Source organism: Zosterops lateralis (assembly GCF_965231275.1).
Source record: "Zosterops lateralis genome assembly, chromosome: 37".
NCBI classification, from domain to species: domain Eukaryota; kingdom Metazoa; phylum Chordata; class Aves; order Passeriformes; family Zosteropidae; genus Zosterops; species Zosterops lateralis.
This window is the reverse complement of record NC_139797.1, coordinates 574,045-599,776: the sequence shown is the minus strand read 5'-3', so window position 1 is coordinate 599,776 and position 25,732 is coordinate 574,045. Positions and strand designations below refer to the sequence as shown.

The 25,732-nt window shown below is 51.6% G+C and overlaps 5 protein-coding genes across 6 annotated transcripts in view; 1 reads left to right on the top strand and 4 right to left on the bottom strand.

Annotated features, from left to right (window-relative positions):
• Window positions 1-1,713: 1,713 nt before the first annotated feature.
• Window positions 1,714-5,754, bottom strand: LENG1 (leukocyte receptor cluster member 1; the record flags this gene model as incomplete). Its single annotated transcript, XM_083882123.1, has 4 exons — window positions 5,557-5,754; window positions 4,774-4,908; window positions 3,255-3,526; window positions 1,714-1,879 (listed from the first exon to the last, which is right to left on the bottom strand). The coding sequence occupies exons 1-4, from the start codon at window positions 5,686-5,688 to the stop codon at window positions 1,714-1,716; spliced, it is 705 nt and encodes a 234-aa protein (XP_083738249.1). The 5' UTR covers window positions 5,689-5,754.
• A 212-nt stretch (window positions 5,755-5,966) lies between these two features.
• LOC310921794 (uncharacterized protein) lies at window positions 5,967-10,005 on the bottom strand (the record flags this gene model as incomplete). Its single annotated transcript, XM_083882027.1, has 3 exons — window positions 5,967-7,666; window positions 9,043-9,219; window positions 9,932-10,005. 3 exons carry the CDS (start codon window positions 10,003-10,005, stop codon window positions 6,604-6,606), a joined length of 1,314 nt encoding a protein of 437 aa, XP_083738153.1. The 3' UTR covers window positions 5,967-6,603.
• Window positions 10,006-10,228: 223 nt separating this feature from the next.
• LOC310921802 (lysophospholipid acyltransferase 7-like) overlaps window positions 10,229-25,732 on the bottom strand; it is a 33,006-nt gene continuing 17,502 nt past the window's right edge. Inside the window, exons 2-6 of one of the 2 annotated variants that reach the window (XM_083882049.1) lie at window positions 15,575-15,681; window positions 14,325-14,454; window positions 12,445-12,571; window positions 11,507-11,663; window positions 10,229-10,653 (exon numbers count right to left, since the gene is read on the bottom strand). In XM_083882049.1, coding sequence (XP_083738175.1) covers window positions 10,295-10,653; window positions 11,507-11,663; window positions 12,445-12,571; window positions 14,325-14,454; window positions 15,575-15,653 — 852 coding nt within the window. In that variant the 5' untranslated portion in view covers window positions 15,654-15,681 and the 3' untranslated portion in view covers window positions 10,229-10,294. Of the gene's footprint in view, window positions 10,654-11,506; window positions 11,664-12,444; window positions 12,572-14,324; window positions 14,455-15,574; window positions 15,735-25,732 lie in introns of those variants that run through there. The other variant, XM_083882048.1, reaches the window with a different exon arrangement.
• On the top strand, window positions 15,977-18,250 carry TSEN34 (tRNA splicing endonuclease subunit 34). Its single transcript, XM_083882057.1, has 4 exons — window positions 15,977-16,528; window positions 17,410-17,449; window positions 17,559-17,648; window positions 18,048-18,250. Exons 1-4 carry the CDS (start codon window positions 16,238-16,240, stop codon window positions 18,236-18,238), a joined length of 612 nt encoding a protein of 203 aa, XP_083738183.1. The 5' UTR covers window positions 15,977-16,237; the 3' UTR covers window positions 18,239-18,250.
• On the bottom strand, window positions 18,804-25,465 carry GRWD1 (glutamate rich WD repeat containing 1). Its single transcript, XM_083882026.1, has 8 exons — window positions 25,012-25,465; window positions 24,819-24,936; window positions 23,763-23,925; window positions 22,219-22,444; window positions 21,360-21,499; window positions 20,189-20,389; window positions 19,002-19,380; window positions 18,804-18,875 (listed from the first exon to the last, which is right to left on the bottom strand). Exons 1-7 carry the CDS (start codon window positions 25,211-25,213, stop codon window positions 19,060-19,062), a joined length of 1,371 nt encoding a protein of 456 aa, XP_083738152.1. The 5' UTR covers window positions 25,214-25,465; the 3' UTR covers window positions 18,804-18,875; window positions 19,002-19,059.

Below are 25,732 nucleotides of genomic sequence, written 5' to 3'. Positions count from 1 at the left end.
CCCAAAAATTCTAAAAAATCCCCCCCAAAAATTCCCAAAAAAATCCCTCAAAAAATCCCCAAAAATCTGCAAAAAAATCCCTCAAAAAATTCCCAAAAAATCCCTCAAAAAATTCCCAAAAAATTCCCAAAAAATCCCAAAAAACCCCAAAAAATTCCCAAAAATTCCCCAAAAAAATCCCCAAAAAATCCCCCCAAAAACCCCCAAAAAATCCCCCCAAAAATCCCAAAAAATCCCCTTAAAAAAACCCCAAAAATCTGCAAAAAATTCCCAAAAAAATCCCAAAAAATCTCCAAAAAATCTGATTTTTCCCCCAAATTTCGTTGTTGCTGCAGCTGGGCTGGGCCAAGTTTCCTCAAGGGGAATTTCAACAAAAAAAATTGAATTTTTTGGGGTTTTTTTTCCTCATTTTGGGGGGTGGGAGGTGAAAAAAAAAACAAATTTTGGGGTTTTTTTTTTTTCTCTGTCTGAAGTTTGAAAATATTTTTTTTCCTAAAGTTATTTTCGTTTTGGAAAATATTTATGAATAAATAGTTTTATATCAGAAGGAATTTTATTTGGTTTTATTTTATTTATTTGGGGGTTTTTTAGGGGATTTTAAGGCTCAAAAAATGGAATTTTTTGCTTCAAAAAAATGATCCAAAATTCATAAAAAAAATTTCCCATTTGAGATGCAAAAAATCAGCTCTAAAAAATCAATTTTTTATTCAAATTTTTTATTTTTAAATTAATTAAAGAGCTTTGAAAGCCCCCCCCCAAAAAAAAAATTCCTGCCTTGAAATTCCCAAAATTAACACCAAAAAATCTTATTTTTTTATCCCAAAATTCTCTTTTTTTGGGGTTTTCAGGTGAATTTTGAGGGTTTAAAGTGAATTTTGGGGTTTTCAGGATGAATTTTTGGGGATTTTAATGTGAATTTTGGGGTTTTCAAGATGAATTTTGGGGTCTCAGGATGAATTTTTGGGGTTCCAGGATGAATTTTGGGGATTTTTGGGGTCTCAGGATGAATTTTTGGGGTCTCAGGATGAATTTTTGGGGTTCCAGGATGATTTTTTGGGTGTCCCAGATGAATTTTTAGGGTCCCAGGATGAATTTTGGGGGTTTTTGGGTGTCCCAGATGAATTTCAGGTCCCTCAAGATGAATTTTTGAGGTTCTTGGGGGGATTTTTGGGGTCCCAGGATGAATTTTCAGGTTCCCAGATGAATTTTTGGGGCTCTCAGGATGAATTTTTCGGGTCTCAGGATGAATTTTGGGGATTTTTGGGCTCTCAAGATGAATTTTTAGATGTCCCAGATGAATTTTGAGTCTCTCAAGATGAATTTTGGGGTCTCAGGATGAATTTTTGGGGCTCCAGGATGAATTTTTGGGTGTCCCAGATGAATTTTGGGGTTTCTGGGGGGATTTTTGGGGTCCCAGATGAATTTTGGGGTCACAGGATGAATTTTTGGGGTTCAAAGTGAATTTTTGGGGTTCCTGGGGGGATTTTTGGGGTCCCAGGATGAAATTTTTAATCTCTCAAGATGAATTTTGTTCTCTCAGGATGAATTTTGTGTCTCTCAGGTTTATTTTTGGGGGTCCCAGGGGGATTTTTGGGGTTCCAGGATGAATTTTGAGGCTCTCAGGATGAATTTTTGGGGTCTCAGGATGAATTTTTGGGGTTTCTGGATGAATTTTTGGGGATTTTTGAGTCTCTCAGGATGAATTTTGGGGTCTCAGGATGAATTTTTGGGGTTCCCAGATGAATTTTTGGGGTTCCCGGATGAGTTTCTGCTGTTTTTGGTGTCCCCGGGTGATTTCCTGAGGCCCCTGAGCAGGTCCCGGCTCCGCGCCGCCTCCGACGCCTCCCGGGCCCGGCGCTCCCGCCTCAGCTCCTCCAGCCTGGGGGGGTTAATTAACGCTAATTAGCGCTAATTAATGCTGATTAATGATGGGGGAATCAATTCCTCCAGCCTGGGGGGTAATTAACGCTAATTAACGCTAATTAATGCTAATTAATGATGGGGAGAAAGGGGAATCAATTCCTCCAGCCTGGGGATTAATTAACGCTAATTAATGCTAATTAATGCTAATTAATGAGGGGGAATCAATTCCTCCAGCCTGGGGGAATTAATTAATGTTAATTAATGCTAATTAATGCTGATTAATGATGGGGAGAAAGGGGAATCAATTCCTCCAGCCTGGGGGGAATTAATGTTAATTAATGCTAATTAGTGCTAATTAATGCTAATTAATGAGGGGCCAGAAAGGAGAAAATACCCAATTTGGGGAGGAGAATAATTAGGAGGGGGGGGGATAATTAATAGGGGATAATTAATTAATTATGGGGGGATTGAAGGGGTAATTAGAGGTAATTAATTAATTGTGAGGTGATGGAAAGGGTAATTAGGGGTAATTAGTTAATTAATCCCAATTTTGGGGAATTAAATCCCAATTTTGGGGAGGCTCAAACCCTTCCTGGGGTCATTGGGTGACAATGAGAATTAATTAATTAAACCATTAATTAAGGACTTAATTAACAAGGGAAGCCATTCCCAACAACACTAACGAACAAAATAATAGAACTAATTTACTAATTAAAGCTTAATTAACCAATTAAAGCATTAATTAAGGACTTATTTAACAAGGGAAGGTGTTCACAGGAGGGGTCATAGGATGACAATAAGGATTAATTAACCAATTAAAGCATTAATTAAGGACTTAATTAACAAGGGAAGGTGTTCACACCACTAATAAACAAAATAAGAGAATTAATTACCTAATTAACCCTTAATTAACCCTTTACTCACCCTCCCTTTTTTGGGGGGGTCATTGGGTGACAATAAGAGTTAATTAACCAATTAACGCACTAATTAAGGACTTAATTAACAAAAGAACACCATTCACAACACCACTAATGAACAAAATAAGACAATTAATTAACTATAGAATTAATTAACCAATTAAAGCATTAATTAAGCACTTAATTAACAAGAGAACCCATTCCCAACACCACTAATAAACAAAATAACAGAATTAATTAACCAATTAAACCATTAATTAAGGACTTAATTAACAAGACAAGCCACTCACAACACCACTAATAAACAAAATAACAGAATTAATTAACCAATTAAAGAATTAATTACCTAATTAAAGCATTAATTAAGGACTTAATTAACAAGAGAACCCATTCCCAACACCACTAATAAACAAAATAAGAGAATTAATTAACCAATAACAGAATTAATTAACCTTTAATTAACCCTTTACTCACCCTTTAGGCCCCGTTTTGGGGCCGGGTCTCTCTGTCCGTTCCTGGGGGGGTTTTTTGGGGCTGGGGGCTCGTTTTAACCCTTTCCTGACGTCCTGGAGCGGATCCAGCAGGGCCTTTCTGCCCCCCTGGACCTCCTGGGACCCCCCTGGGGCCCCCCCCGGGGACCCCTCCCCACCTTTGGGGGGTCTCAGGTACCAGGGGGGGCGGGTTTGGGCCTCGGCCGCGCTTTGGCCCAGGAAGGTCAGGAGGCCCAGGGCTCGTTCTTGGCGTTCCTGGGGGGAAATTTGGGGAGGGGGATTCAGGTGAGACCCCCCAGATAAAAATATCCCTGTTTAATTACCAAAATTTCAAAAAAAATCCCATTTTTCCACCCATTTTCCAGCCAAAATCCATCATTTTCCACTCAAATTTCGCCATTTTCCATCCCCACCTTTCCAGTCTTTGTTGTTCCTGGGGGAAATTTGGGGAGGGGGATTCAGGTGAGACCCCCCAGGTAAAAATATCCCCATTTAATTCCCAAAATCTCAAAAAAAATCCCATTTTTTTACCTAATTTTTGCCATTTTCCAGCCAAATTTCGTCATTTTTTACCCAAGTTCCGCCATTTTCTCCCTCCTGGGGGGAAAATTGGGGAGGGGGATTCAAGTGAGACCCCACAGGTAAAAATATCCCCATTTAATTACCAAAATTAAAAAAAAATCCCATTTTTTTACCCAAATTCTGCAATTTTTGACCTAAATTTTGTCATTTTTAAGCCAAATTTCGCCATTTTCTCCCTCCTGGGGGGGAAATTTGGGGAGGGGGATTCAGGTGAGACCCCTCAGGTAAAAATATCCCCATTTGATCCCAAATCTCAAAAAAATTTCTTGTTTTTCTACCCAAATTTCATCATTTTATACTTAAAATCTTAATTTTCTACTCAAATTTCGCCATTTTCCATCCCCACATTTCCAGTCTTTGTTGTTCCTGGGGGGAATTTGGGGAGGGGGATTCAGGTGAGACCCCCCCAGGTGAAGATTTAAATTGGTTTTCTGTGAATTCCCAAAAAAATTCCTGTTTTTATACTGAAATTCTGCTTTTTTCTACCCAAATTTCATCATTTTTTACCCAAATTCTGCCTTTTTCTATCCAAATTTCACTATTTTCGACTCAAATTTCGTCATTTTCTCGCTCCTGGGGGGAAATTTGGGGAGGGGGATTCAGGTGAGACCCCCTCAGGTAAAAATATCCCCGTTTAATTCCCAAAATCTCAAAAAAATTTCCTGTTTTTCCACCCAAAATCTGCTTTTTTCCAGCCAATTTTCCCCTCCAATTTCCCGCCATTTCTGAGGGGAAAATCCCTGAGGGGGATCCAAGTGCCCCCCCCCTCCAATTCCAAAACCACCCTTTTTTCTACCCAAATCCCCCTAAAAATCCTTTTTTTCCCCTTTCCCCACCCCCAGGAATTGAATTTCGAGCTTTAACCCGCCCCAAAATCTCTTTTTTCCCTCAAATTTTAAAAATCTCCCCCCTCCCCTCACCTTTTCCCGCCTTTTTTCGGCCTCGTGCTCGCGGTTCGGGGCCTCCTCGGGCGGCGGGAACAGCGCGGGGGGGGCGGGGGGCGAAGGGCTGCGACCCCCGAGCCTCGCCCGCTTCCTCAGCAGCTCCGTGCGGACCTGGGAGACGAAAAAGATCCTTTTTCAATCCTCCCGCGTTTATTTTGCCTCCCTCGAATTTATTTTACGCCCCCGAATTTATTTTTATTTAGCCCAGTCCACCCCCCCAATAAACAAAAATGGTTCGCGCCAAGACACGCCAATAATTCTAAGCCACGCCCATCTATCATAATATATTCAAGGGGCGCACGCTGATTAGATCACGGGTAAAACCACGCCCATCGCTCGTAATATATTCAAGGCCGCTCACGCTGATTGGCTCACGGGTAAAACCACGCCCATCGCTCGTAATATATTCATATATTCAAGGCTGCTCACGCTGATTGGCTGACAGGTCAAACCACGCCCATCGCTCGTAATATATTCATATATTCAAGGCTGCTCACGCTGATTGGCTGACAGGTCAAACCACGCCCATCGCTCGTAATATATTCATATATTCAAGGACGCTCACGCTGATTGGCTGACAGGTCAAACCACGCCCATCGCTCGTAATATAGTCAAGGCCGCTCACGCTGATTGGCTCAGGGGTCAAACCACGCTCATCGCTCGTGATATATTCAAGGCCGCTCACGCTGATTGGCTCACGGGTGTTCAGCCCCGCCCCCTTTCCGCTCCCTATCCCCCTCCGTTCCCCTCAGTACTCGCCTCCTGTTCCGCCCGCAGCGCGCGCGCCTCTCGTTTCCTCCGCTCCACCTCGGCCGCCGCCTCGTCCCGCCGCACCCGCGCCACATTGTCCTTGTTCCGGACGTGCCACGACTTCTTCGGAAGGATGTTCATGGCGGCGGCGGCGAGACCAGGCCGCGACTCTGAGGCGCTGAGGCCGCACCGCCCTCCTTTTCCTCCTTCCCGGTTCTGATTGGTCGAGCCGCTGTCGCTCTGCCCTTATCTAGCGCTCTGATTCGCCCAGCCCTGCCGCTCCGCCCCTTGTTGTTCGCTGATTGGCTGAACGTCTCGTAGTGCCGCCCCCTCCGTCTTCTGATTGGCTCAGCCGTTTTTCTTAAAAGGGCAACGGCGGAAGTGGAGGTTTCCCGCCTTCGCGCCTTGTGGGGGCGCCGCCATATTGAGCCGTGAGGGGAGGCGGAAACCTCCCCCCAAAAAACCCCCAAAACTCCCCTAAAATCCCCCAAAATAATCCTAAAACACCTTTGGGAACCCTCAAAATCTCCCTGGGAACTCCTTGACCCGAGTTCCCTCTGGATTCCGAGGATTTGCTCCAAGATTTGCCTCATTCACCTCAGGGGTTCCTCAGGATCAGGTCAGTTCAAGGGGGTTTTGGATCAATTTTTTTTTTTTTTTTTTTTTGTATTTTGGGCTCATTTAAGATGTATTTGAGTCAATTTTAGGAGTCTGAAGATGAGTTTTGGGGTGATTTCGGTCAGTTTTGGGGTCCCCCCACACACCAAACACACTTTTTATGTCACTCAAGGCTTTTATTGGTCACAATTTTGAGGGGCAGCTCTTCCAAAAAACAGAGTCCCCCCCTAAAAAAAAAACAACAACAAATCCCTCCTGGGCATTTGGGGTTCAGGAGGGTGGGAAATCCCCCCTAAATTCCAGTTTTTGGGGTTATCAGAGTCTCCCCATTTGGATTTTTTGAGGTTTTTGGGGTTTTTTCCCCTCATTTTCCATTGGGGTCCCTTGACCTGAGTATTGGGATTTTTTCTCCTTCTCACCCCAAAATTTGGGGTCCCCTCAGCCTCTGATTTTGGGATTTTGGGGGTCCCATCCCTCCTGAATTTTAGGATTTAAGGGGTTCCATCTGTCCTGAATTTTCGGATTTATGGGATTTCCACCCTCCTGAATTTTGGGATTTAGAGGATTTTCTCCCTCCTTAATTTTAGGATTTATGGGATCTCCTCCCTCACAAATTTTAGGATTTATGGGATTTCCACCTTCCTGAATTTTATGATTTAGGGGGACCTTTTCCTCACCCATTTCCCACTTTTTTCCTGCCTTTTTCTCACTCATTTCCCACTTTTTTCCTGCTTTTTCCTCACTCATTTCCCTTTCTTTTCCTGCTTTTTCCTCACCCATATCCCACTTTTTCCCCTCCTTTTCCTCACTCATATCCCAATTTTTCCCCACCTTTTCCCCGCTCTCTTCCCACTTTTTCCTCTCCTTTTCCTCACCCATTTCCCTTTCTTTTCCTGCTTTTTCCTCACTCATTTCCCTCCCTTTTCCTGCCTTTTCCTCACTCATTTCTTTCCCTTTCCCCACCTTTTCCTCACTCATTTCCCTTTCTTTTCCTGCTTTTTCCCCGCTCTCTTCCCACTTTTTCCCCTCCCTTTCCCCACTCATATCCCAATTTTTCCCCACCTTTTCCCCCCTCATTTCCCACTTTTCCCCCTCCATTTCCCCCCCCACTCCCCTCCCTTTCCCCCCCTTTTCCCCGCCCACTCCCCTCTTTTTCCTCGCCCTTTTCCCCACCACCACGGCCACCAGGAGAATCCCAAGAGGCAAAACATGGAGACAAAAATAAACCGAAGCCCAAAACCTGAGGGTGGGCCGGGCCCCCCTGAGCACAAAGCCCATACTGAGATACTCAAACGCCCTCATTTTCAACAGCCACTGAACCCCCCTGAGCACAGACCCCCTGGTGCCCCCCAGCTCCTCCAGGGGGACCCCAAAATGAGCTTTGAGAGCAGATTCAGCCTCAGCCTCGGCCGCCAGCCACAGGGGGACGCTGAGGAATGACAGGTGCTGCCCTCCGTGCAGCCCGTGCCAATAGGCCGAGGCCAGCATGGTCCAGGCGTTCCTGAAAATGGCATTTTTAGGGGGGGAAAATGGGGAAATGGGGTCAGGGATTGTGTGGGAGGGGGGTTGGGGAGGGTCAGAGGTGGGGCGAGCGTTTAAAATGGGATTTTTTATCAGTAAAGTGCAGCCCAAGCACCCAAAATTCAGTTCACAGCCCTAAAATTCAATCCACACTCACTGAAACTCGGCCCCCAGTGCTTCAGTCTGTCTCCTAATCCCTCTCCCAGTCCCTCCCAGTCCTCCCAGTACTTAATGACGGGGCACTGGCAGGATCCCCAGTGACCCTAATCACCCTCCCAGTGCTCCCAGTGACCCAAGTGACCCCAAATGCCCTCCCAGTGCCCCTCCCAGTGCCCCCAGTACCTGAGCACAGGCCACACCCCATAGTGGCCCCCAATGATCCTCCCAGTGCCCTCCCAGTCCCTCCCAGTGCCCCCAGTCCCTCTCCCAGTCCGTCCCAGTCCCTCCCAGTCCCCCAGTCCCCCAGTATATCTGAGCACAGGGTACCCCCGTGGCCCCCAGTGACCCTCCCAGTCCCTCCCAGTGCTCCCAGTGACCCCAAATGCCCTCCCAGTGACCCTCCCAGTCCATCCCAGTGACCCCAGTAACTGATGACAAGGTACTGGCAGAGTCCCCAGTGACCCCAATGACCCTCCCAGTGCTCCCAATGACCCCAATGACCCTCCCAGTCCCTCCCAGTGCTCCCAATGACCCCAATGACCCTCCCAGTCCCTCCCAGTGCTCCCAGTCCCTCTTCTAGTCCCTCCCAGTGACCCCAAATGCCCTCCCAGTCACCCCAATGACCCTCCCAGTCCCTCCCAGTGCTCTCAGTGACCCCAAATGCCCTCCCAATAACCCCAATCACTCTCCCAGTCCCTCCCAGTGCTCCCAGTCCCCCCAGTACCTGAGTACAGGGTACCCCAGTGACCCCAATGACCCTCCCAGTCCCTCCCAGTCCCTTCCAGTGACCTCAATCCCTCTCCCAGTCCCTCCCAGTCCCTCCAAGTCCCTCCCAATGACCCCAGTCCCTCTCCCAGTCCCTCCCAGTGACCTCAGTGACCCCAAATGCCCTCCCAGTCCCTCCCAGTGACCCCAGTACCTGATGATGGGGTACTGCCAGAGTCCCCAGTGACCCCAAATGCCCTCTCAATGACCCCAGTGACCCTCCCAGTCCCTCCCAGTGCCCCCAGTCCCTCTTCTAGTCCCTCCCAGTGACTCCACATGCCCTCCCAATGACCCTCCCAGCCCCTCCCAGTCCCTCCCAGTCTGTTCCAATGACCCCAAATGCCCTCCCAGTTACCCCAGTGACCCTCCCAGTCCCTCCCAGTTACCCCAGTGACCCTCCCAGTCCCTCCCAGTGCCCCCAGTCCCCAGTACCTGAGCACAGGGTACGCCCTTGGCCCCCTGCGGTGCACGTAGGCCGCCAGCCACCACTGCACGGTCATGTTCCACCTCCTGAGGCCGCCCCGGAACCGCCGGCCCAGCTCAGTGCCCCAGGGGTCCACCGTCCTGATGGCCTCGAAATCCCACTGCTCTGGGGGGAGTTCAGTGCACCTGGGACAGGTGAGACACACCTGAGAGCCCTGGGACACACCTGGGACACACCTGGGACACACCTGAGACACACCTGGGACACACCTGGGACACACCTGAGACACACCTGAGAGCCCTGGGACACACCTGAGAGCCCTGGGACACACCTGGGACACACCTGAGAGCCCCGGGACACACCTGGGACACACCTGAGACACACCTGAGAGCCCTGGGACACACCTGAGACACACCTGGGACACACCTGAGAGCCCTGGGACACACCTGGGACACACCTGAGAGCCCCGGGACACACCTGGGACACACCTGAGACACACCTGAGAGCCCTGGGACACACCTGAGACACACCTGAGACACACCTGAGACACACCTGGGACACACCTGAGACACACCTGGGACACACCTGAGACACACCTGGGACACACCTGGGACACACCTGAGAGCCCTGGGACACACCTGGGACACACCTGGGACACACCTGAGAGCCCTGGGACACACCTGGGACACACCTGGGACACACCTGAGAGCCCTGGGACACACCTGGGACAGGTGAGACACACCTGGGACACACCTGAGAGCCCTGGGACAATCATAGGGACACAAAGAGAACCCCCAGTCTGTGCCCCATACCCCAAATAAATCCCATTTTCACTCACGTTTTAGGGCTTCATAACCCCAATGTCCCCATACCCCCAATATTTCTATTTTCACTCACGTTTTGGGTCTCTCCCAGGGCACCGTGGGCCCCTGTCCCAGTTTGGCCCTGGCACTCTTGGGGTACAGCCCCATCACCCCAATTTCCCCATACCCCCAATATTTCTATTTTCACTCACGTTTTGGGTCTCTCCCAGGGCACTGTGGGCCCCTGTCCGGGTTTGGCCCTGGCACTCTTGGGGTACAGCCCCATCACCCCATAACCCCAATAACCCCAATAACCCAAATAACCCAATTTCACTCACGTTTTGGGTCTCTCCCAGGGCACCGTGGGCCCCTGTCCCGGTTTGGCCCTGGCACTCTTGGGGTACAGCCCCATCCCCTGTACCCCATCACCCCAATAACCCAAATAACCCAATTTCACTCACGTTTTGGGTCTCTCCCAGGGCACTGTGGGTCCCTGTCCTGGTTTGGCCCTGGCACTCTTGGGGTACAGCCCCATCCCCGCGGCCACGCAGCCGCTCTCGGCACAAAGCCATCCCACGTAGAGCCTCATCCTCAGCGCCAGGAACACGGGCACCATCAGGGCCAGCCTGGCCAGCCACGGTTTATCCCCAAAATCCTCCTGCAGGGCCGTGTCAGCCGGCCAGGCCCGGCCCACCAGAGCTCCCAGCGCTGCCAGCGCCGGCGCCCAGCGCGCGTGGGACAGCGCCCGGCCCAGCGTGGGCCCGCAGGGGACGCCCCACACCCAGTCCAGGTGCGTGCCCAGGCGGTAAAAGGGACCTGGGGACACACAGGGGATGAGGTGAGGGGTTGGGAGGGTTAATTTGGGGTAAAAAAGGAAAAAAAAAAAAAAGGTTGTTTGGGGGTTGTTAAAATTGTTATTGGGACTCGTTTAGAAGTTGCTTGAAATGGTGTTGAAATTCGTCTCTGGGATCATTCAGAATTCACTCAAAATTCTCCTCAAAATCCTCTCAAAATTTCCCCCAAAATTCTCTCAGGGAGCCTCCAGAATTCCCTCAAAATTCCCTCATGGACCTCCTCAAAATTCCCCCCAAAATACCCTTAAAATTCCTTCTGGGACTCCCTCAGAATTTCCCCAAAATTCCCTCAAAATTTCCCTCAAAATTCCCCAAAAATTCCCTCAAAATTCCCAGAAAAATTCCCCCAAATTTCCCAGAAAAATTCCCCCAAATTTCCCCAAAAATCCCCTAAAATTTCCCCCCAAAATTCCCCCCAAATTCCCTCAAAAATCCTCAAAAAAATTCCCCAAAAATTCCCTCAAAATTCCCCCCAAAATTCCTTCAAAATTTCCCCCAAAATCCCTCAAAATTCCCCAAAAATTCCCTCAAAATTTCCCCAAAAATTCCCTCAAAATTCCCCCCAAAATCCCTCCGAAAATTCCCCCAAAATTCCCTCAAAAAATTCCCTCAAAATTCTCCCAAAATTTCCCTCAAATTTTCCTCAAAAATTCCCTCAAAATTCCCACAAAAATTCCCCCAAATGTCCCCAAAAATCCCCTAAAATTTCCCCCCAAAATTCCCCCAAAAATCCCTCAAAAATCCTCCAAAATCCCCTCAAAATTCCCCCCCAGGTGACCCCCTTAAGCCCCGCCCACTTTAGGCCCCGCCCTCACCTGTCAGCAGCCCCAGGTAACAGTAGCTGTAGCACAGGATGTCAATCAAGCTGGGCACGCGCCGCAGCGAGCCAATCATCAGCCGCGTCTCCTGTGACGTCACCCCCTTAATCCCCGCCTCCCGCAGCTCCTGCACGTCGCAGCCCAGGCTGACCATCTGGGGGCGTGGTCAGGGTGAGGCCACGCCCCTTGTGCCATTTATGGGTGTGGTGTGTCTGAAGCCACGCCCCCCAAACCCCTCCAGGACCCCCCAAAATCCCCCTCAGATCCCTCCAAGTCCCCCCAAACCCCCCCAGAACCCTCCAAAATCCCCCCAGGACTCCCCCAAAACCCCTCAGGACCCCCCAAAATCCCCCTCAAATCCCCTCCAGCACCCCCTAAATCCCCCCCAAACCCCCCCCAAATCCCCCCAGGACCTCCCAAATCCCCCCAAACCCCTCCAGGACCCCCCAAAACCCCCTCAAACCCCCCCGATCCCCCCAAAGCCCCCCAAGACACCCCTCAAATCCCCCTCTGATCTCCCCAAACCTTCCCAAGACCCCCCAGAATTCCCTCAAAATCCCCCCCAAACCCCTCCAGGACCCCCCAAAATCCCCCTCAAATCCCCTCCAGGACCCCCCAAAATCCCCCTCAGATCTCTCCAGGACCCCCCAAATTCCCCCCAAAATCCCCTCAAATCCCCCCCGATCTCCCCAAACCCTCCCAAGACCCCCCAGAATTCCCTCAAATCCCTCCCAGGACCCCCCAAAGCCCCCCAAGACCCCCCAAAATCCCCTCAAATCCCCCCCTGATCCCCCCAAAGCCCCCCAAGACCCCCCAAAATCCCCTAAAATCCCTCCAGCACCCCCTAAATCCCCCCAAACCCCTCCAGGACCCCCTCAAAATCCCCCCAGGACCCCCCAAACCCCCTCAGGACCCCCCAAATCCCCCTTAGGCACCTTCAGCGTGACGAGGAGCTGCAGGGCGTTGGCGTAGGGGGGGGGCTCGGGCAGCCCCCAGACCCAGGGGGTCCTGAAGAACAGCAGGTACCCAAAGGCCCAGGCCAGGGAAGCCCCCCCAGAGCACCTGGAGGGGTCCAAGGGGGGTCCCCGATTCATTTGGGGCCCCTCAAAAACTCCTTTTTGAAGGTTTGATCCCACCCCAAACTCAGGGGGCAAGGAGAGATTTGGGGGGGGTCCTAAAAATGGGCTGAGACCCCCAAAAAATCCCCCAATTTCAAGATTTTGGGGTTCCAAAAAAATTTCTGAGTCCCCAAAATTTCCGTCCCTGAACCCACAGAGGATTTGGGGGGTCCTAAAAAATTCTGAGTCCCCAAAAATTCCCCCAATTTTGAGAATTTTGGGGTCCCAAATATTTTCTGAGCCCCCCCAAAATTCCCCCTCTGAATTTTTGGGTGTCCCAGCCCCTCCCCCACCCCGTAACCTTTAAGTTAATTAAGCAATAACGAGCTCGGGTGAGTTAATTAAGCAATAACGAGCTGGGGTGGGGTAATGAACCCCAAAAATGGGGGAGGGAGGGGAGGGAGGGTGAGGGACACCCCAAAAATGGGGTTGGGGACCCCAAAAATGGGATTGGGGACCCCAAAAATGGGATTGGGGATGCCTAAAATGGGGCTGGGGACCCCCAAAATGAGTCAGGGACCCCCAAAATGAGTCAGGGATCCCCCAAAAGGCTCCAGGACCCCCCAAAATGAGTCAGAGACCTCCCAAAATGAGTCAGGACCCCTCAAAATGGATCAAGGACCCCCCCAAAAGGCTCCAGGAGAGGTCGGGGATGCCCCAAAATGAGTCAGGGACCCCCAAAATGGGTCAGAGACGGCCCAAAATGAATCAGGAACCCCCCCAAAGGCTCCAGGACCCCCCAAAATGCACCTGGGACCCCCCAAAAGGCTCAGGACCCCCCAAACTCACCTGGGCAGGTGGGTGAGGATGGCCCAGGTCCCCAGGACCCCCCAAAAGGCTCCAGGACCCCCCAAAATGAATCAGAGACCCCCCAAATCATACCTGGGCAGGAGGGTGAGGATGGCCCATGTCCCCAGGACCCCCCAAAATGGAGTTGAGACCCCCCCAAAGGCTTTAGGACCCCCCAAAATGGGTCAGAGACCCCCTAAAAGGCTCCAGGACCCCCCAAAATGAATCAGGGACCCCCCAAATCATACCTGGGCAGGAGTGTGAGGATGGCCCATGTCCCCAGGACCCCCCAAAATGAATCAGGGCCCCCCAAAAGGCTCCGGGACCCCCCAAAATGAGTCAGAGACCTCCCAAAGTGGGTCAGGGACACCCCAGGATGGGTCAGGACCCCCCAAAAGGCTCCAGGACCCCCCATAATGAATCAGGGACCCTCAAAAGGCTTCACGACCCCCTAAAGTGAGTCAGGGACCCCCAAAATGAATCAGGGCCCCCCAAAATGGGTCAGAGACCTCCCAAAGTGGGTCCGGGACACTCCAGGATGGGTCAGGGACCCCCCAAAAGGCTCCAGGAAAGGTCGAGGATGCCCCAAAGTGAGTCAGGATCCCCCAAAAGGCTCCAGGATCCCTCAAAATGCACCTGGCACCCCCTAAAAAGGCTCCAGGACCCCCCAAAAAAGGCTTCAGGACCCCCCAAAAGACTCCAGGACCCCCCAAAATGAATCAGAGACCCCCCAAACTCGTACCTGGGCAGGAAGATGAGGATGGCCCAGGTCCCCAGGACCCCCCAAAATGAATCAGAGACCCCCAAAGTCGTACCTGGGCAGGAAGGTGAGGATGGCCCAGGTCCCCAGGACCCCCCAAAAGGCCCCAGGACCCCCCAAAATGAATCAGAGACCCCCAAACTCGTACCTGGGCAGGAAGGTGAGGATGGCCCAGGTCCCCAGGACTGTCCCCAGCGAGTGCAGCACGTGGGGGCCACAGGTGAGCAGGGCCAGCCCCGCCCCCACTGCAGCCCCCCCAAACTGCCTCCAGCGCGGGCCTGGGGAGCCCAAAATCACACAGAATTAGTCCTAAATAACCCCATAAATCAGCCAAAAAATCAGCCCAAAATCGGCCCCAAATTATCCCAAAATTAGCCCAAAGTCACCCCAAAAATCAGCCCAAAATCAGCCCAAAAATCACCCCTAAATAAGCCCAAAATCACCCTAAAATTAGTCCTAAATAAGCTCAAAATCAGCTCAAAATTATCCCAAAAATCAGCCCAAAATCAGCCAAGATTAGCCCAAAAATCGGCCCAAATCAGCCCAAAAATCACCCCAAAAATCCACCCCGAACTGTCTCCAGAGCAGGACTGGGGACCCCAAAATTACCCCAAAATCAGCCCTAAATCAGCCCAAAGTCAGCCCAAAAATCAGCCCTAAATCAGTCCAAAATAACCCCAAAATCACCCCAAAATCACCCCAAATTCAGCCAAAAATAACCCCAAAATCAGCCCTAAATCACCTCAAAGTCAGCCCTAAATCAGCCCAAAATTAGCCCAAAATGGGCACAAAATTATCCCAAAACCACCTCAAAATTAGCCCTACATCAGCCCAAAATCACCCCAAAAACCACCTGGGACACCCTAAATACACCTCAAATCCCACTTGGGACCCCCCAAAACCCCTCAGGATCCCCCAAAATCCCTCAGATTTCCCCAGAATCCCCTCAGGACCCCCCAAATCCCCTCAGGACCCCCCAAAACCCCTCAGGACCCCCCAAAAAACCCTCAGAGTTCCCCAAACCCCCTCAGGATTCTAAACCCCCCTCAGGATCCCCAAAACCCCCTCAGGATTCCCCCAAAATCCCTCAGGACACCCCAAAATCCCCTCAGGATCCCCCAAATCCCCTCAGGATCCCCCAAACCCCCTCAGAGTTCCCCAAAACCCCTCAGGATTCTAACCCCCCCCTCAGGATCCCCCAAGTCCCTTCAGGATCCCCCAAAATCTCTTCAGGATCCTCCAAAAACCCCTCACGGCCCCAAAAATCTCCTCAAGACACCCCAAACCCCCTCAGATTCCCCCAAAACCCCTCAGGACACCCCAAATCCCCTCAGAATTCCCCCAAACCCCTCAGGATTCTAAACCCCCCCTCAGGATCCCCCAAATCCGCCCCCTCACCGCGGTCCTTGAGCAGGAATCCCACGGGGAGGGAGCCCAGCAGCACGGCCAGGTACGTCAGCTCCTCCCGGCTCATCATCGTGGCCAAAAAACCACCGGGGATCCCCCAAAAATCCACCGGGATCCCCAAAAAATCCACCCGGGGACCCCCCAAAACCCGCCCGGGCCCTCAGCGCCTCCGCGCGGGGGCGGAAAGGGGCGTGGTCTAAACAAGCCCCGCCCACACCAAGGGGAAACATCTCTAAGCCACGCCCACAAAAACAGCGCGCGACCAATGGGCGTGTACGAGTCGAAGCCACGCCCACAACCCACCCCCGTATTGCCAAATGGGCGTGGCCAACTCAAAGTTTTAAAGGAGTTCTGGACTCTTTAAGGGGATTAAACCCACCGGAGAAGGAATTTTAAAGGAATTCTGGCCCTTTATGGGAGTTTAAACCAACCGGAGAAAGAATTTTAAAGCAATTCGGGCTCTTTAAGGCAGGTGGGACCTTCATTTAAAAGGACTCAGTCTCTTTAAACCGCTTTAAGAGCTTTATTAAAAGGGGCTGAGCCGCTCCCATTGCCCGCTACCGGCTCTGGGTGGGGCCTACTCGCCATCGCCGCTTTAAATCGCCAGCACTTCCGGTAAAGCGCGTGACGACTTCCGGAAGAGACGGGGCCAAAATGGCGGCGCGCAGTGAGGGGCTCCCGGAGGCCCAAAAAAGCTCCGAACCCCCCGAGACCCCCCTGGAGCTTCCCCGGGTGCGGAAACACCGCGGCCGGTTCCTGGTTTGGGCTCCGGAGGCGGCGCGGACGCTGCGGGAGCGGCACCGCCTGTGGGGGGTTCTGGTGGGGGCTCCGCCTCGCCGGGGCCGCGCCGGGGGAAAAACGGCGGCGGGGCCGCGGTTACCGATGGAACTGAGACCGGAGGAGGCGCGGGCGGCGCGGGAGAGCGGCGGGGCCGCCCTGGAGACGGTAACGGGGCGAGAACGGGGGAATTTGGGGCGGGGACGGGGCGGGATTTGGGACGGGATTTGGGACAAAATTGGGCGGGATTTAAGGCAGGATTTTTGGCGGGAACGGGGCGGGTGTAACGGTAAAACCCGTCCGGGTGTCCCCCCTCAGCCCCGGGAAAAAGGTTCCCCCACGTGAGAAACGTTCCGCTGGCTGAGGGAGGTTTAGAAATGAAATAAAAATTTAAAATAGAGGATTAAAAAGGGAAATTCTCTGCTTGGCCTCACACGACCTTTTAGAGTTTTATATGTGCTATAAATGTGTATATGGGTTCTATATATGTTATAGATATTATATTATATTATATTGTATTGTATTATATTATATTATATTATATTATATTATATTATATTAATTATATTACTCCCATGCATTTTATATATATTATAAATATATATGGATTCTATAAGTATATATATAATATATTATATATCATGTATATGTATGTATAAATATTTATATTTTTTAATATATATATATATATAAAATTCCCATGGGTTTTATATATTTTATAAATTTAAATGGGTTATATATATAAATATATATATAAAAATTATTTTATATTTTATATGTATTTATATATATCATAAAACTGCCGTGTGTTTTATATATATTAGAAATAAACATATGGGATATATATATTTTTTAATATATTACCTATTTTATATTACATTATATTACATAATATTATATTACATTATATGGTATTACATTATATCATATTTTATATATATACACATACTTTTATATATTATAAAACAATAATATTTAATAATTATTTATTAATTATTCTTTTATTAATTATTATTATTAATTAAATATTTATAACAATTCCCTCCCAGGTCGATGATGATGATGAAGACGAAGCTGATCCTCCTCCAGGTGAGGGCGGGGCGATGTTTTTGGGGCGGGGTCACTTCCGGTCATTGACCCCGGGGTCACTTCCGGTCATTGACCCCCGGGTGACCCCGCCCCTCCCCCTCCCCCCCAGGCCGTTCCCGCGTTTTCCGCGCGCTGTGGGGGAGGGGCGCGCACCTCACTTCCGGCGGGAAATTCGGCGGCGATTTCCTGGTTTATCCCGGTGAGAGGGGGGGGAAAAACCCAAATTTGGGGGGAAATTTGGGGGTTTTGGGATCCTGTCACGGAGTTGTCCCATTATCCCTGAGCCCCTCCCGGGGGTCCCAGACCCCTCCCCTTTATTCCAGACCCCTCCCATTTTCCCCAGACCCCTGTAACCCCCCCTGTGGGGGTCTCTGTGCCCCCTCCCCATTATCCCAGACCCCTCCCACAGCCCCCAGACCCCTCCCCGCCCTCTCTAACCCCCCCCAGGGGTCTCTGTGCTCCCTCCCCTTTCCCCCAGCCCCCTCTAACCCCCCCATTCCCGGGGGTCTCTGTGCCCCCTCCCCACTATCCCAGCCCCCTCCCCATTCCCCCAGCCCCTCTAACCCCCCATTCCCGGGGGTCTCTCTCTCTGTCCCAGGCCCCCCGTCCCATTTCCACGCGGGGGCGGTGGCGCTGTGCCCGCGCCTTTCCCTCCCGCAGCCGCTGGGGGCGCTGTTGGCGGGGGCGCGCCTGGGTTCGAGCGTGCGCAAAGCGCTGCTGCTCTGCGCCGCGCCGCCAGGGGGCGTCCTCGCCTGCACCGCCATCCAATGGCGAGCCGACTTGGCCTGACCACGCCCCGCCCACCGCGCTCCTGTCTAATGGCGAGCCGAGCTGCTGTGGCCACGCCCACCGCGCTCTGCTGTCCAATGGTGACGCGATCTGCTGTGGCCACGCCTCCACCGCGCCGCTGTCCAATGGCGAGCCGATCTGCTGTGACCACGCCCACCGCGCGCCGCTGTCCAATGGCGAGCCGCTCTCGCCTGGCCACGCCCCCTCCCGGCCCCACGTGAGGGTTTTTTTTTTCCCGCGCTTTCGAGGAATCGTCGAAAATTAAATATTTTTATTTTTTCTTTTTTTTTTTTAATAAAAATAAAATAGAATTTGTGGTGGTTGTTTTCTTTCTCATTTGGGCGGGGAAATCTAAATTTGTGGGGAGGGTGAGGAAGGTGAATTGGGGATGGAAAAATCCAGAATTTTGGGGAGGAAATGGAGGAAAAAAATCTGAAATTTTTTTTTGGTAATTAAAGGTAAGGTGCCCCTTAATTTGGGGCTGTTTTTACCCCATTTTGGACACTCCTGACCCCAAATCCGGGTGTTTTCACCCCAAATCTGGCCATTTTCACCCCAATTTCAGGCATTTTACCCCATTTTCAGCACTCCTGACCCCAAATCCGAGTGTTTTCACCCCAAATCCGGGTGTTTTTACCTCAAATCCGGGTGTTTTTACTCCAAATCCAGGTGTTTTTACCCCAAATCCGGGTGTTTTTACTCCAAATCTGGCCATTTTTACCCCAAATCTGGCCATTTTCAACCCAAATCTGGGTGTTTTTACCCCAAATCTGGCCATTTCACCCCAAATCTGGGTGTTTTTACCCATTTTTTTTTGTTTTTCACACACTGACAGTCCTAAAAGCAGCGATCCCCTCCCTCCCCGTGCACACCAGCAGCCCGGGGCACTGGGGGTGCCAGTGCAGCTCCTTGACCTCCTTCTCCCCCTGGTGCAGGAAGAGCAGCTGCGGGGGCAGCTCCCCCAGCCCCTCCTCCTGCTCCCCCGGGGCCCCCTGGGGGTCCCTCTCCACCCCCAGGTCCCACTGGGTGACCAGGTCGTCCTCCCCGGCGGCCGCCAGGACCCCGCTGTCCCCGGGGTGCCACTGGACCGACGTGATGGGGCCTCGGTGCTGCTTGAAGGTGGCCACGCTCGAGGGGCTGGTCTGGGGAGAGAAATGGGGGGATTTAGGGGCTGTTTGTGGGGTCTGTGGGGTCGTTTGAGGGGTCTATGAGGTGAGTTTGGCAGTTTAAGGGATGGTTTGGGGGGTCTATGGGGTGGGTTGGGGGTTGTTTGTGGGGTCTATGGGGGGGTTTGGCAGTTTATGGGGTGATTTTGGGGGGAAATGAGGTGATTTGAGGATCTATGGGGCAGATTTGGGGTCTATGGGGCAGTTTGCGATCCAAAGAAGTGGCTTTGGAGGTTTTTGGGTGTCCCTGGGGCACTCTGGGGATCCCTGAGGTGGGTCTGGGGGTCCCTGTCTCCCTGCAGACCCTCACCCTGATGCTCTGGGGGTCCCAGAGGCGCTCTGGGGGTCCCTGTCTCACTCTGGGGGTCCCTGTCTCATTCTGGGGGTCCCTGTCTAGGTCTGGGGTCTCACCCTGACCACCCTGAGGTCCCAGAGGCACTCTGGGGGTCCCTGGGGGTCCCAGAAGCCCTGCAGCCCCTCACCCTGATGAGCCTGAGGTCCCAGAGGCGCAGCGCCCCGTCGTCGCCCCCGCTGAGCAGCGCGGCCGGGTCCCTGGGGCACTTTGGGGGTCCCTGTCTCACCCTGGGGGTCCCTGGGGGTTCCTGGGGGTCCCTGGGGGTCTCCAGCCCCTCACCATGATCATTCTGAGGTCCCAGAGGCGCAGCGCCCCGTCGTCGCCCCCGCTGAGCAGCGCGGCCGGGTCCCTGTGTCACTTTGGGGGTCCCTGTGGGTCCCTGTCTCACCCTGGGGGTCCCTGTCTGTGTTTAGGGGTCTGGGGTCTCACCCTGAGCACCCTGAGGTCCCAGAGGCGCAGCGCCCCGTCGTCGCCCCCGCTGAGCAGCGCGGCCGGGTCGCGGCGGCTCCAGGAGACGACGTTGACGTCGCCCTGGTGGGCCGAGGGCACCGAGAGCTGGCAGGACCTGCCCGGGGCCGCCCGCACGTCCCACACGCGGATCGAGGCGTCCGAGGAGCACGAGATGAACACCTGGGAAAGGAAAATATTGTTAGAATATAAAATAATATTATTAACATGGTTGGGAAAGAAGGGACGGGAAGGATTTATTAATGTAGTAAAAATGTTGCAGGTGTAAAAGGTGGGAGTGAAATAGGAATTAAAGCCGGTTTGGAGATGAACATCACATTTCTGTGGATGGCAGGGAAAAAATTCACTCAAAAAAATCCCAAAAATCACCAAAAAATTCCACCCAAAAAATTCCCAAAATATTCCCCCAAATCACCAAAAAGTTACCCAAAAAAATCCTCAAAAAAAAAAAAAAAAAAAAAAAAAAAAAAAAAAAAAAATCCCAAAAAATTCCCAAAATATTCCCCCAAAAGATTGCAAAGTATTTCCCAAAAAACTTCCCCCCAAAAAATCCCCAAAATTCCTCCAAAAATCCAAAAGAATTCCCAAAAAATCCCCCAAAAAAACACCCCAAAAATTCTCGAAAAATTCAAAAAAAAATTCCAAAAAATATTCCAAAAAAATTCCCAAAAAATACCCCAAAAATTCCCAAAAAATTCCCAAAAAATTTCAAAAAAAAATCCCCAAAAAAAGCCCCAAAAATTCTCAAAAAATTCCCAAAAAATCCCAAAAAAAGTCCCAAAAATTCTCAAAAAACTCCCCAAAAATTCTCGAAAAATTCCAAAAAAATTCCAAAAAAATTCCCAAAAAATCCCAAAAAAAGCCCCAAAAATTCTCAAAAAATTCCCAAAAATGCCCCAAAAAATTCCCCCAAAAAATTCCCGAAAATTCCAATTTTCTCTCCAAAAAGTTTGGGGTGTTAAGGGGGATTTGGGGTGAAGAAGGAAAAAGGGACGAGCCCTGGGAAGGTTTTGGGGTGAAGAAGGAAAAAGGGAAGAGCCCTGGGGAAGGTTTTGGGGTGAAGAAGTTAAAATGGAAGAGCCCCGGGAAGGTTTTGGGGTCCTAAAGGGGGATTTGGGGGTGACTCTCTCACCGAGGGCTCGCTGGGTGACCACTGGATGTCCTCCACGCTGCCCTGGTGGCCGAGCAGTGGCCGCTGGTCAACTGTCCATCCGCCCTCGCGCGGCTCCCAGCGATGGATCCGCCCACGGACGTCCCCGGACAGCAGCCGGCCTGGTCAAAAACACCAAAAATTCTGAATTCATCCCAAATTCCTACCAAGGGTTTGGTGGTTCTAGTCCTGAATCACACTTGATCCCCATAAAAGCCTCAGATTCCTCAAAAATTCTGAATTTATCCCAAATCTTTACCAGGGTGTGAATGTCTTCACATTTCTAATTTTTTCCCTCACATTTCCTGCCCTTTTCTCCTCTCACGTTTCTCACCCTTTTTCCCTCACATTTCCAATTTTTTCCCTTCACATTCCTCACTCTTTTCCCCTCACATTCCCCACTCTTTTCCCCTCACATTTTCAATTTTCTCCCCTCACATTTCCCGCCCTTTTTCTCCCCTCACGTTTCCTGCCCTTTCTCCCCTCACATTCCCCACTCTTTTCCCCTCACATTTCCAATTTTTTCCCCTCACGTTCCCCACCCTTTTCTCCCCTCACGTTTCCCGCCATTTTCCCCTCACATTCCTCACTCTTTTCCCGTCACATTTCTCCCCCTTTCTCCCCTCACCTTTCTCACCCCTTCCCTCATATTTCCCACCATTTTCTCCTCACGTTCCCCACCCTTTTCCCCTCACATTTTCAATTTTCTCCCCTCACATTTCTCACCCTCTTTCCATCAAATTTCCCATTTTCCCCCTCATGTTTCCCACTCATTTTCCCCTCACGTTTCCAGCCCATTTTCCCCTCACATTCCCCACCCTTTCCCCCCCCATTCCCTCACCAGGGCTCAGAGGACTCCAATCCAACCCAAACCCTTCGTCCAAATGTCCGCTGAAGGTGGCGAGGGCAGGCAAAGCTCCCTGCTGGACCGTCCTGGGCCCCCTGCCCGAATCCCCCTCCCCAAATTGTGTCCCCAGGGCCCCCAGGGCTCTGTCCAGCCCCAGCACCTGCACCTGGCCCCGGTCTGACCACACGGCGGCCACGGGGGACCCGCCCAGGGTCGTCACCTGTGGGGGGACACACGGAAATGGGGGTTAAATGGGGGTTTGGGACCCCCAAATGGGGCTGAGGGAGGGATTTGGGGGTCCCAGGGGGTGTTTGGGGGTCCCAAAGAGGTTTTTGGGGGGTCCCTGGGGGTATTTGGGGAGCTCTGGGAGGGTCTCAGAGAGAATTTTAGTTGGTTTTGGGGGTCCCAGAGGAGTTTTGGGGGTCCCAGGGGGTATTTGGGGGTCCCAGGGGGTGTTTGGAGGGTCCCATGGAGTGTTTGGGGGTCCCAAAGGGTTGTTTGGGGGGTCCCAGGGGGTGTTTGGAGGTCCCAGGGGGTGTTTGGAGGTCCCAGGGGGTGTTTGGGGGGTCCCAGGGGGTGTTTGGAGGGTCCCAGGGTTATTTGGGGGGCTCTGGGAGGGTCTCAGAGAAAATTTTAGTTGTTTTTGGGGGTCTCAGGGTTATTTGGAAGGTCCCAAAGGGGTTTTTGGGGGTCCCAAAGGGGTTTTTGGGGCCACGGGGGACCCGCCCAGGGTCGTCACCTGTGGGGGGACACACGGAAATGGGCGTTAAATGGGGGTTTGGGACCCCCAAATGGGGCTGAGGGAGGGATTTGGGGGGTCCCTGGGGGTGTTTGGGGGTCCCAAAGGGGTATTTGGGGGTCCCAGGGGGGTTTTTGGGGGGTCCCAAAGGGGTTTTTGGGGGGTCCCAGGGGGTGTTTGGGGGGGTCTCAGGGTTAGTTGGGGAGCTCTGGGAGGGTCTCAGAGAGAGTTTCAGTTGTTTTTTGGGGGTCCCAGGGTTGTTTGGGGGGTCCCAGGGGTGTTTTTGGGGTTCCCAAGGTGGGGGTTTTTTTTGTGGAGTTATTTTTGGGGTTTTTTTGGCATTCCCAGGGTGGGGTTTTGGGGCTCCCAGGATAGTTTTCAGAGGAGTTATTTTTGGGGGTTTTTATGATGTTATTTTTGAGGATTTTTGGTGTCCCCAGGGTGGATTTTTTTTGATTTTATTTTAGGGGTTTTTGGGGTTCCCAGGGTTTGATTTTGGGATGTTATTTTTGGGGGGGTTTTGGTGCTCCCAGAGTGGATTTTTCGGGGGTTTTTGGTGTCCCCAGGGTGGATTTTTTTTGATTTTATTTTAGGGGTTTTTGGGACTTCCAGGATGCAATTTTGGGGTGTTATTTTCAAGGGGTTTGGGGTTATTTTTGGGGGGGTTTTGGTGCTCCCAGGGTGTGATTTTGAGATGTTATTTTCAGGGGTTTTGGGATGTTATTTTCAGGGGTTTTGGGATGTTATTTTCAGGGTTTTTGGGGTTATTTTTGGGGGTTTTTTTGGGTTATTTCCATACCCTGAGCCTGTTGACAGCCCCGTAATGGGGGGCCATGAGCAGCAGCAGCTGCGGCTCCTTCCCCTCGTCGTCCTCGTCGCTGTCACTGTCATTGTCACTGTCATTGTCACTGTCCCTGCCCCTCCTCAGCCCGTGCAGGTTCTGCATCTGCAGCAGCAGCACCCTAAAAACACCCAGGGACACCCCAAAATCAGCCCCAAAACACCCTCAGGGATAGGGGGGATTTGGGGGAAAATCGTGCAAAAATTGAGAGAAAATTTGGGAAAATTCCTCCAAAAATTGAGGGAAAAATCCCAAAAAAATTGAGAGAAATTTTGGGAAAATTCCCGCAAAAATTGAGGGGAAATTCCCCCAAAAATTGAGAGAAAACTCCCTAAAATTGAGAGAAAATCCCCCCTCAAAAATTGAGGGAAAATTCCCAAAAAATTGAGAGAAAATTCCTCCAAAAATTGAGAGAAAATTCCTCACAATTGAGAGAAAATTCCTCACAAAAAATTGAGGGAAAATTCCCAAAAAATTGAGAGAAAATTCCCCCCAAAAATTGAGAGAAATTTCGGGAAAATTCCCCCCAAAAATTTGAGGGAAATTTTGGAAAAATTCCCCCCAAAAAATCGAGGGAAGTTTTGGGAAAATTCCCTAAAAAATTTAAAGAGAAATTTTGAGGAAATCACCCAAAAATTGAGGAAAAATTTTGGAAAAATCCCCCATAAAAATTTAGAGAAATTTCGGGAAAATTCCCCAAAAAAATTAAGACAAATTTTGAGAAAATTCACCCAAAAATTTAAAGAGAAATTTTGGGGAAATCCCTAAATTCCCGGAGTTCCCGGGGGAATTTGGGGACAACTCCCGGAGGATTTTTGGGACAATTCCCGGAGTTTTCAGCCCAAATTCCCGGAGAGATTTGGGGACAATTCCGGAGGGATTTCAGCCCCAATTCCAGGAGTTTTCAGCCCCAATTCCCGGAGCTCCCAGAGAGATTTCTGGGCCAATTCCCGGAGGATTTTCAGGCCATTTCCCGGAGTATTTTCAGCCCATTTCCCGGTTTCTCTCTCTCACCGGTTTCCCCCCGCGCTCGGGGCCTGGGTGCCCGCACAAAGCAGCACCGACAGCGGCAGCTCCTCCCGGCCCTCCCCGAGCCCGTCCGGCACCACGTCAAAGCTCAAACACGGCGAACCTGAGGAAAAACGACTCTTAAAAACCCCTAAAACCCCTTAAAATATTAAAAACCCCCTTGAGGATCCCCCAATACCGGTTCCCGCTCGGTGATACAACACATAAGCCTCTTCATCCATCACCAGCTCCTCGTCGGGGCCCAGCGGGGGCCCGGTCCCGGGCAGGTAAACGCGTCCCGGGGGTTTTCCGGCCTCTCTGTCGCGATTTGGGGCGCGGGCTCTGTCGCGATTCGGGGCCCGCGGACGGTTCGGTTTGGAGGGGCCGCGACGCGACGCCATCTTGGATTGTGTGAGGGGGAATGCGGAACTTCCGGTGGTGGGAGGGGACTTCCGGTGGTGTGGGAGGCGACGGTGGCCGCGAGGGGCCAAAACACCGCAGTGAGCGCCCGGTGACCGCGAGTGACCCCCCCAGCGACTCCCAGTTCCCTCCCAGTTTATCCCAGTCCATCCCAGTGACCCTCCAGTAACTCCCAGTTCTCTTCCAGTGACCCCAAGTGAGTCCCAGCCCCTCCCAGTTCCATCCCAGTTCCCTCCCAGTAACTCCCAGTGACTCCTAGTCCCTCCCAGTTCCTCCCAGTCCCTCCCAGTATCCCCCAGTCCCCTCCCAGTCCATCCCACTCCCCTCCCAATCCATCCCAGTATCCCCAGTCCCTCCCAGTGACCCCCAGTGACCCCCCAGTTCCTCCCAATCCCCTCCCAGTTCCCCCCAGTCCCCTCCCAGTATCTCCCAGTTCCCTCCCAGTCCCCCCCAGTCCCCCCAGTCTCCCCAGTCACTCCCAGTCCGGGGGTTTGTCACAG

Coding starts and splice junctions, on each gene's coding strand:
- TSEN34 (XM_083882057.1), top strand. CDS start 16,238: ATGGCGGCGCGCAGTGAGGGGCTCCCGGAGGCCCAAAAAAGCTCCGAA. Junction 16,529..17,409: donor GCGGGGCCGCCCTGGAGACG/GTAACGGGGCGA, acceptor ATTCCCTCCCAG/GTCGATGATGATGATGAAGA. Junction 17,649..18,047: donor CGATTTCCTGGTTTATCCCG/GTGAGAGGGGGG, acceptor TCTCTGTCCCAG/GCCCCCCGTCCCATTTCCAC.
- GRWD1 (XM_083882026.1), bottom strand. CDS start 25,213: ATGGCGTCGCGTCGCGGCCCCTCCAAACCGAACCGTCCGCGGGCCCCG. Junction 23,926..24,818: donor CCGAGCGCGGGGGGAAACCG/GTGAGAGAGAGA, acceptor GGGTGTTTTTAG/GGTGCTGCTGCTGCAGATGC. Junction 21,500..22,218: donor TTGGAGTCCTCTGAGCCCTG/GTGAGGGAATGG, acceptor GTTTTTGACCAG/GCCGGCTGCTGTCCGGGGAC.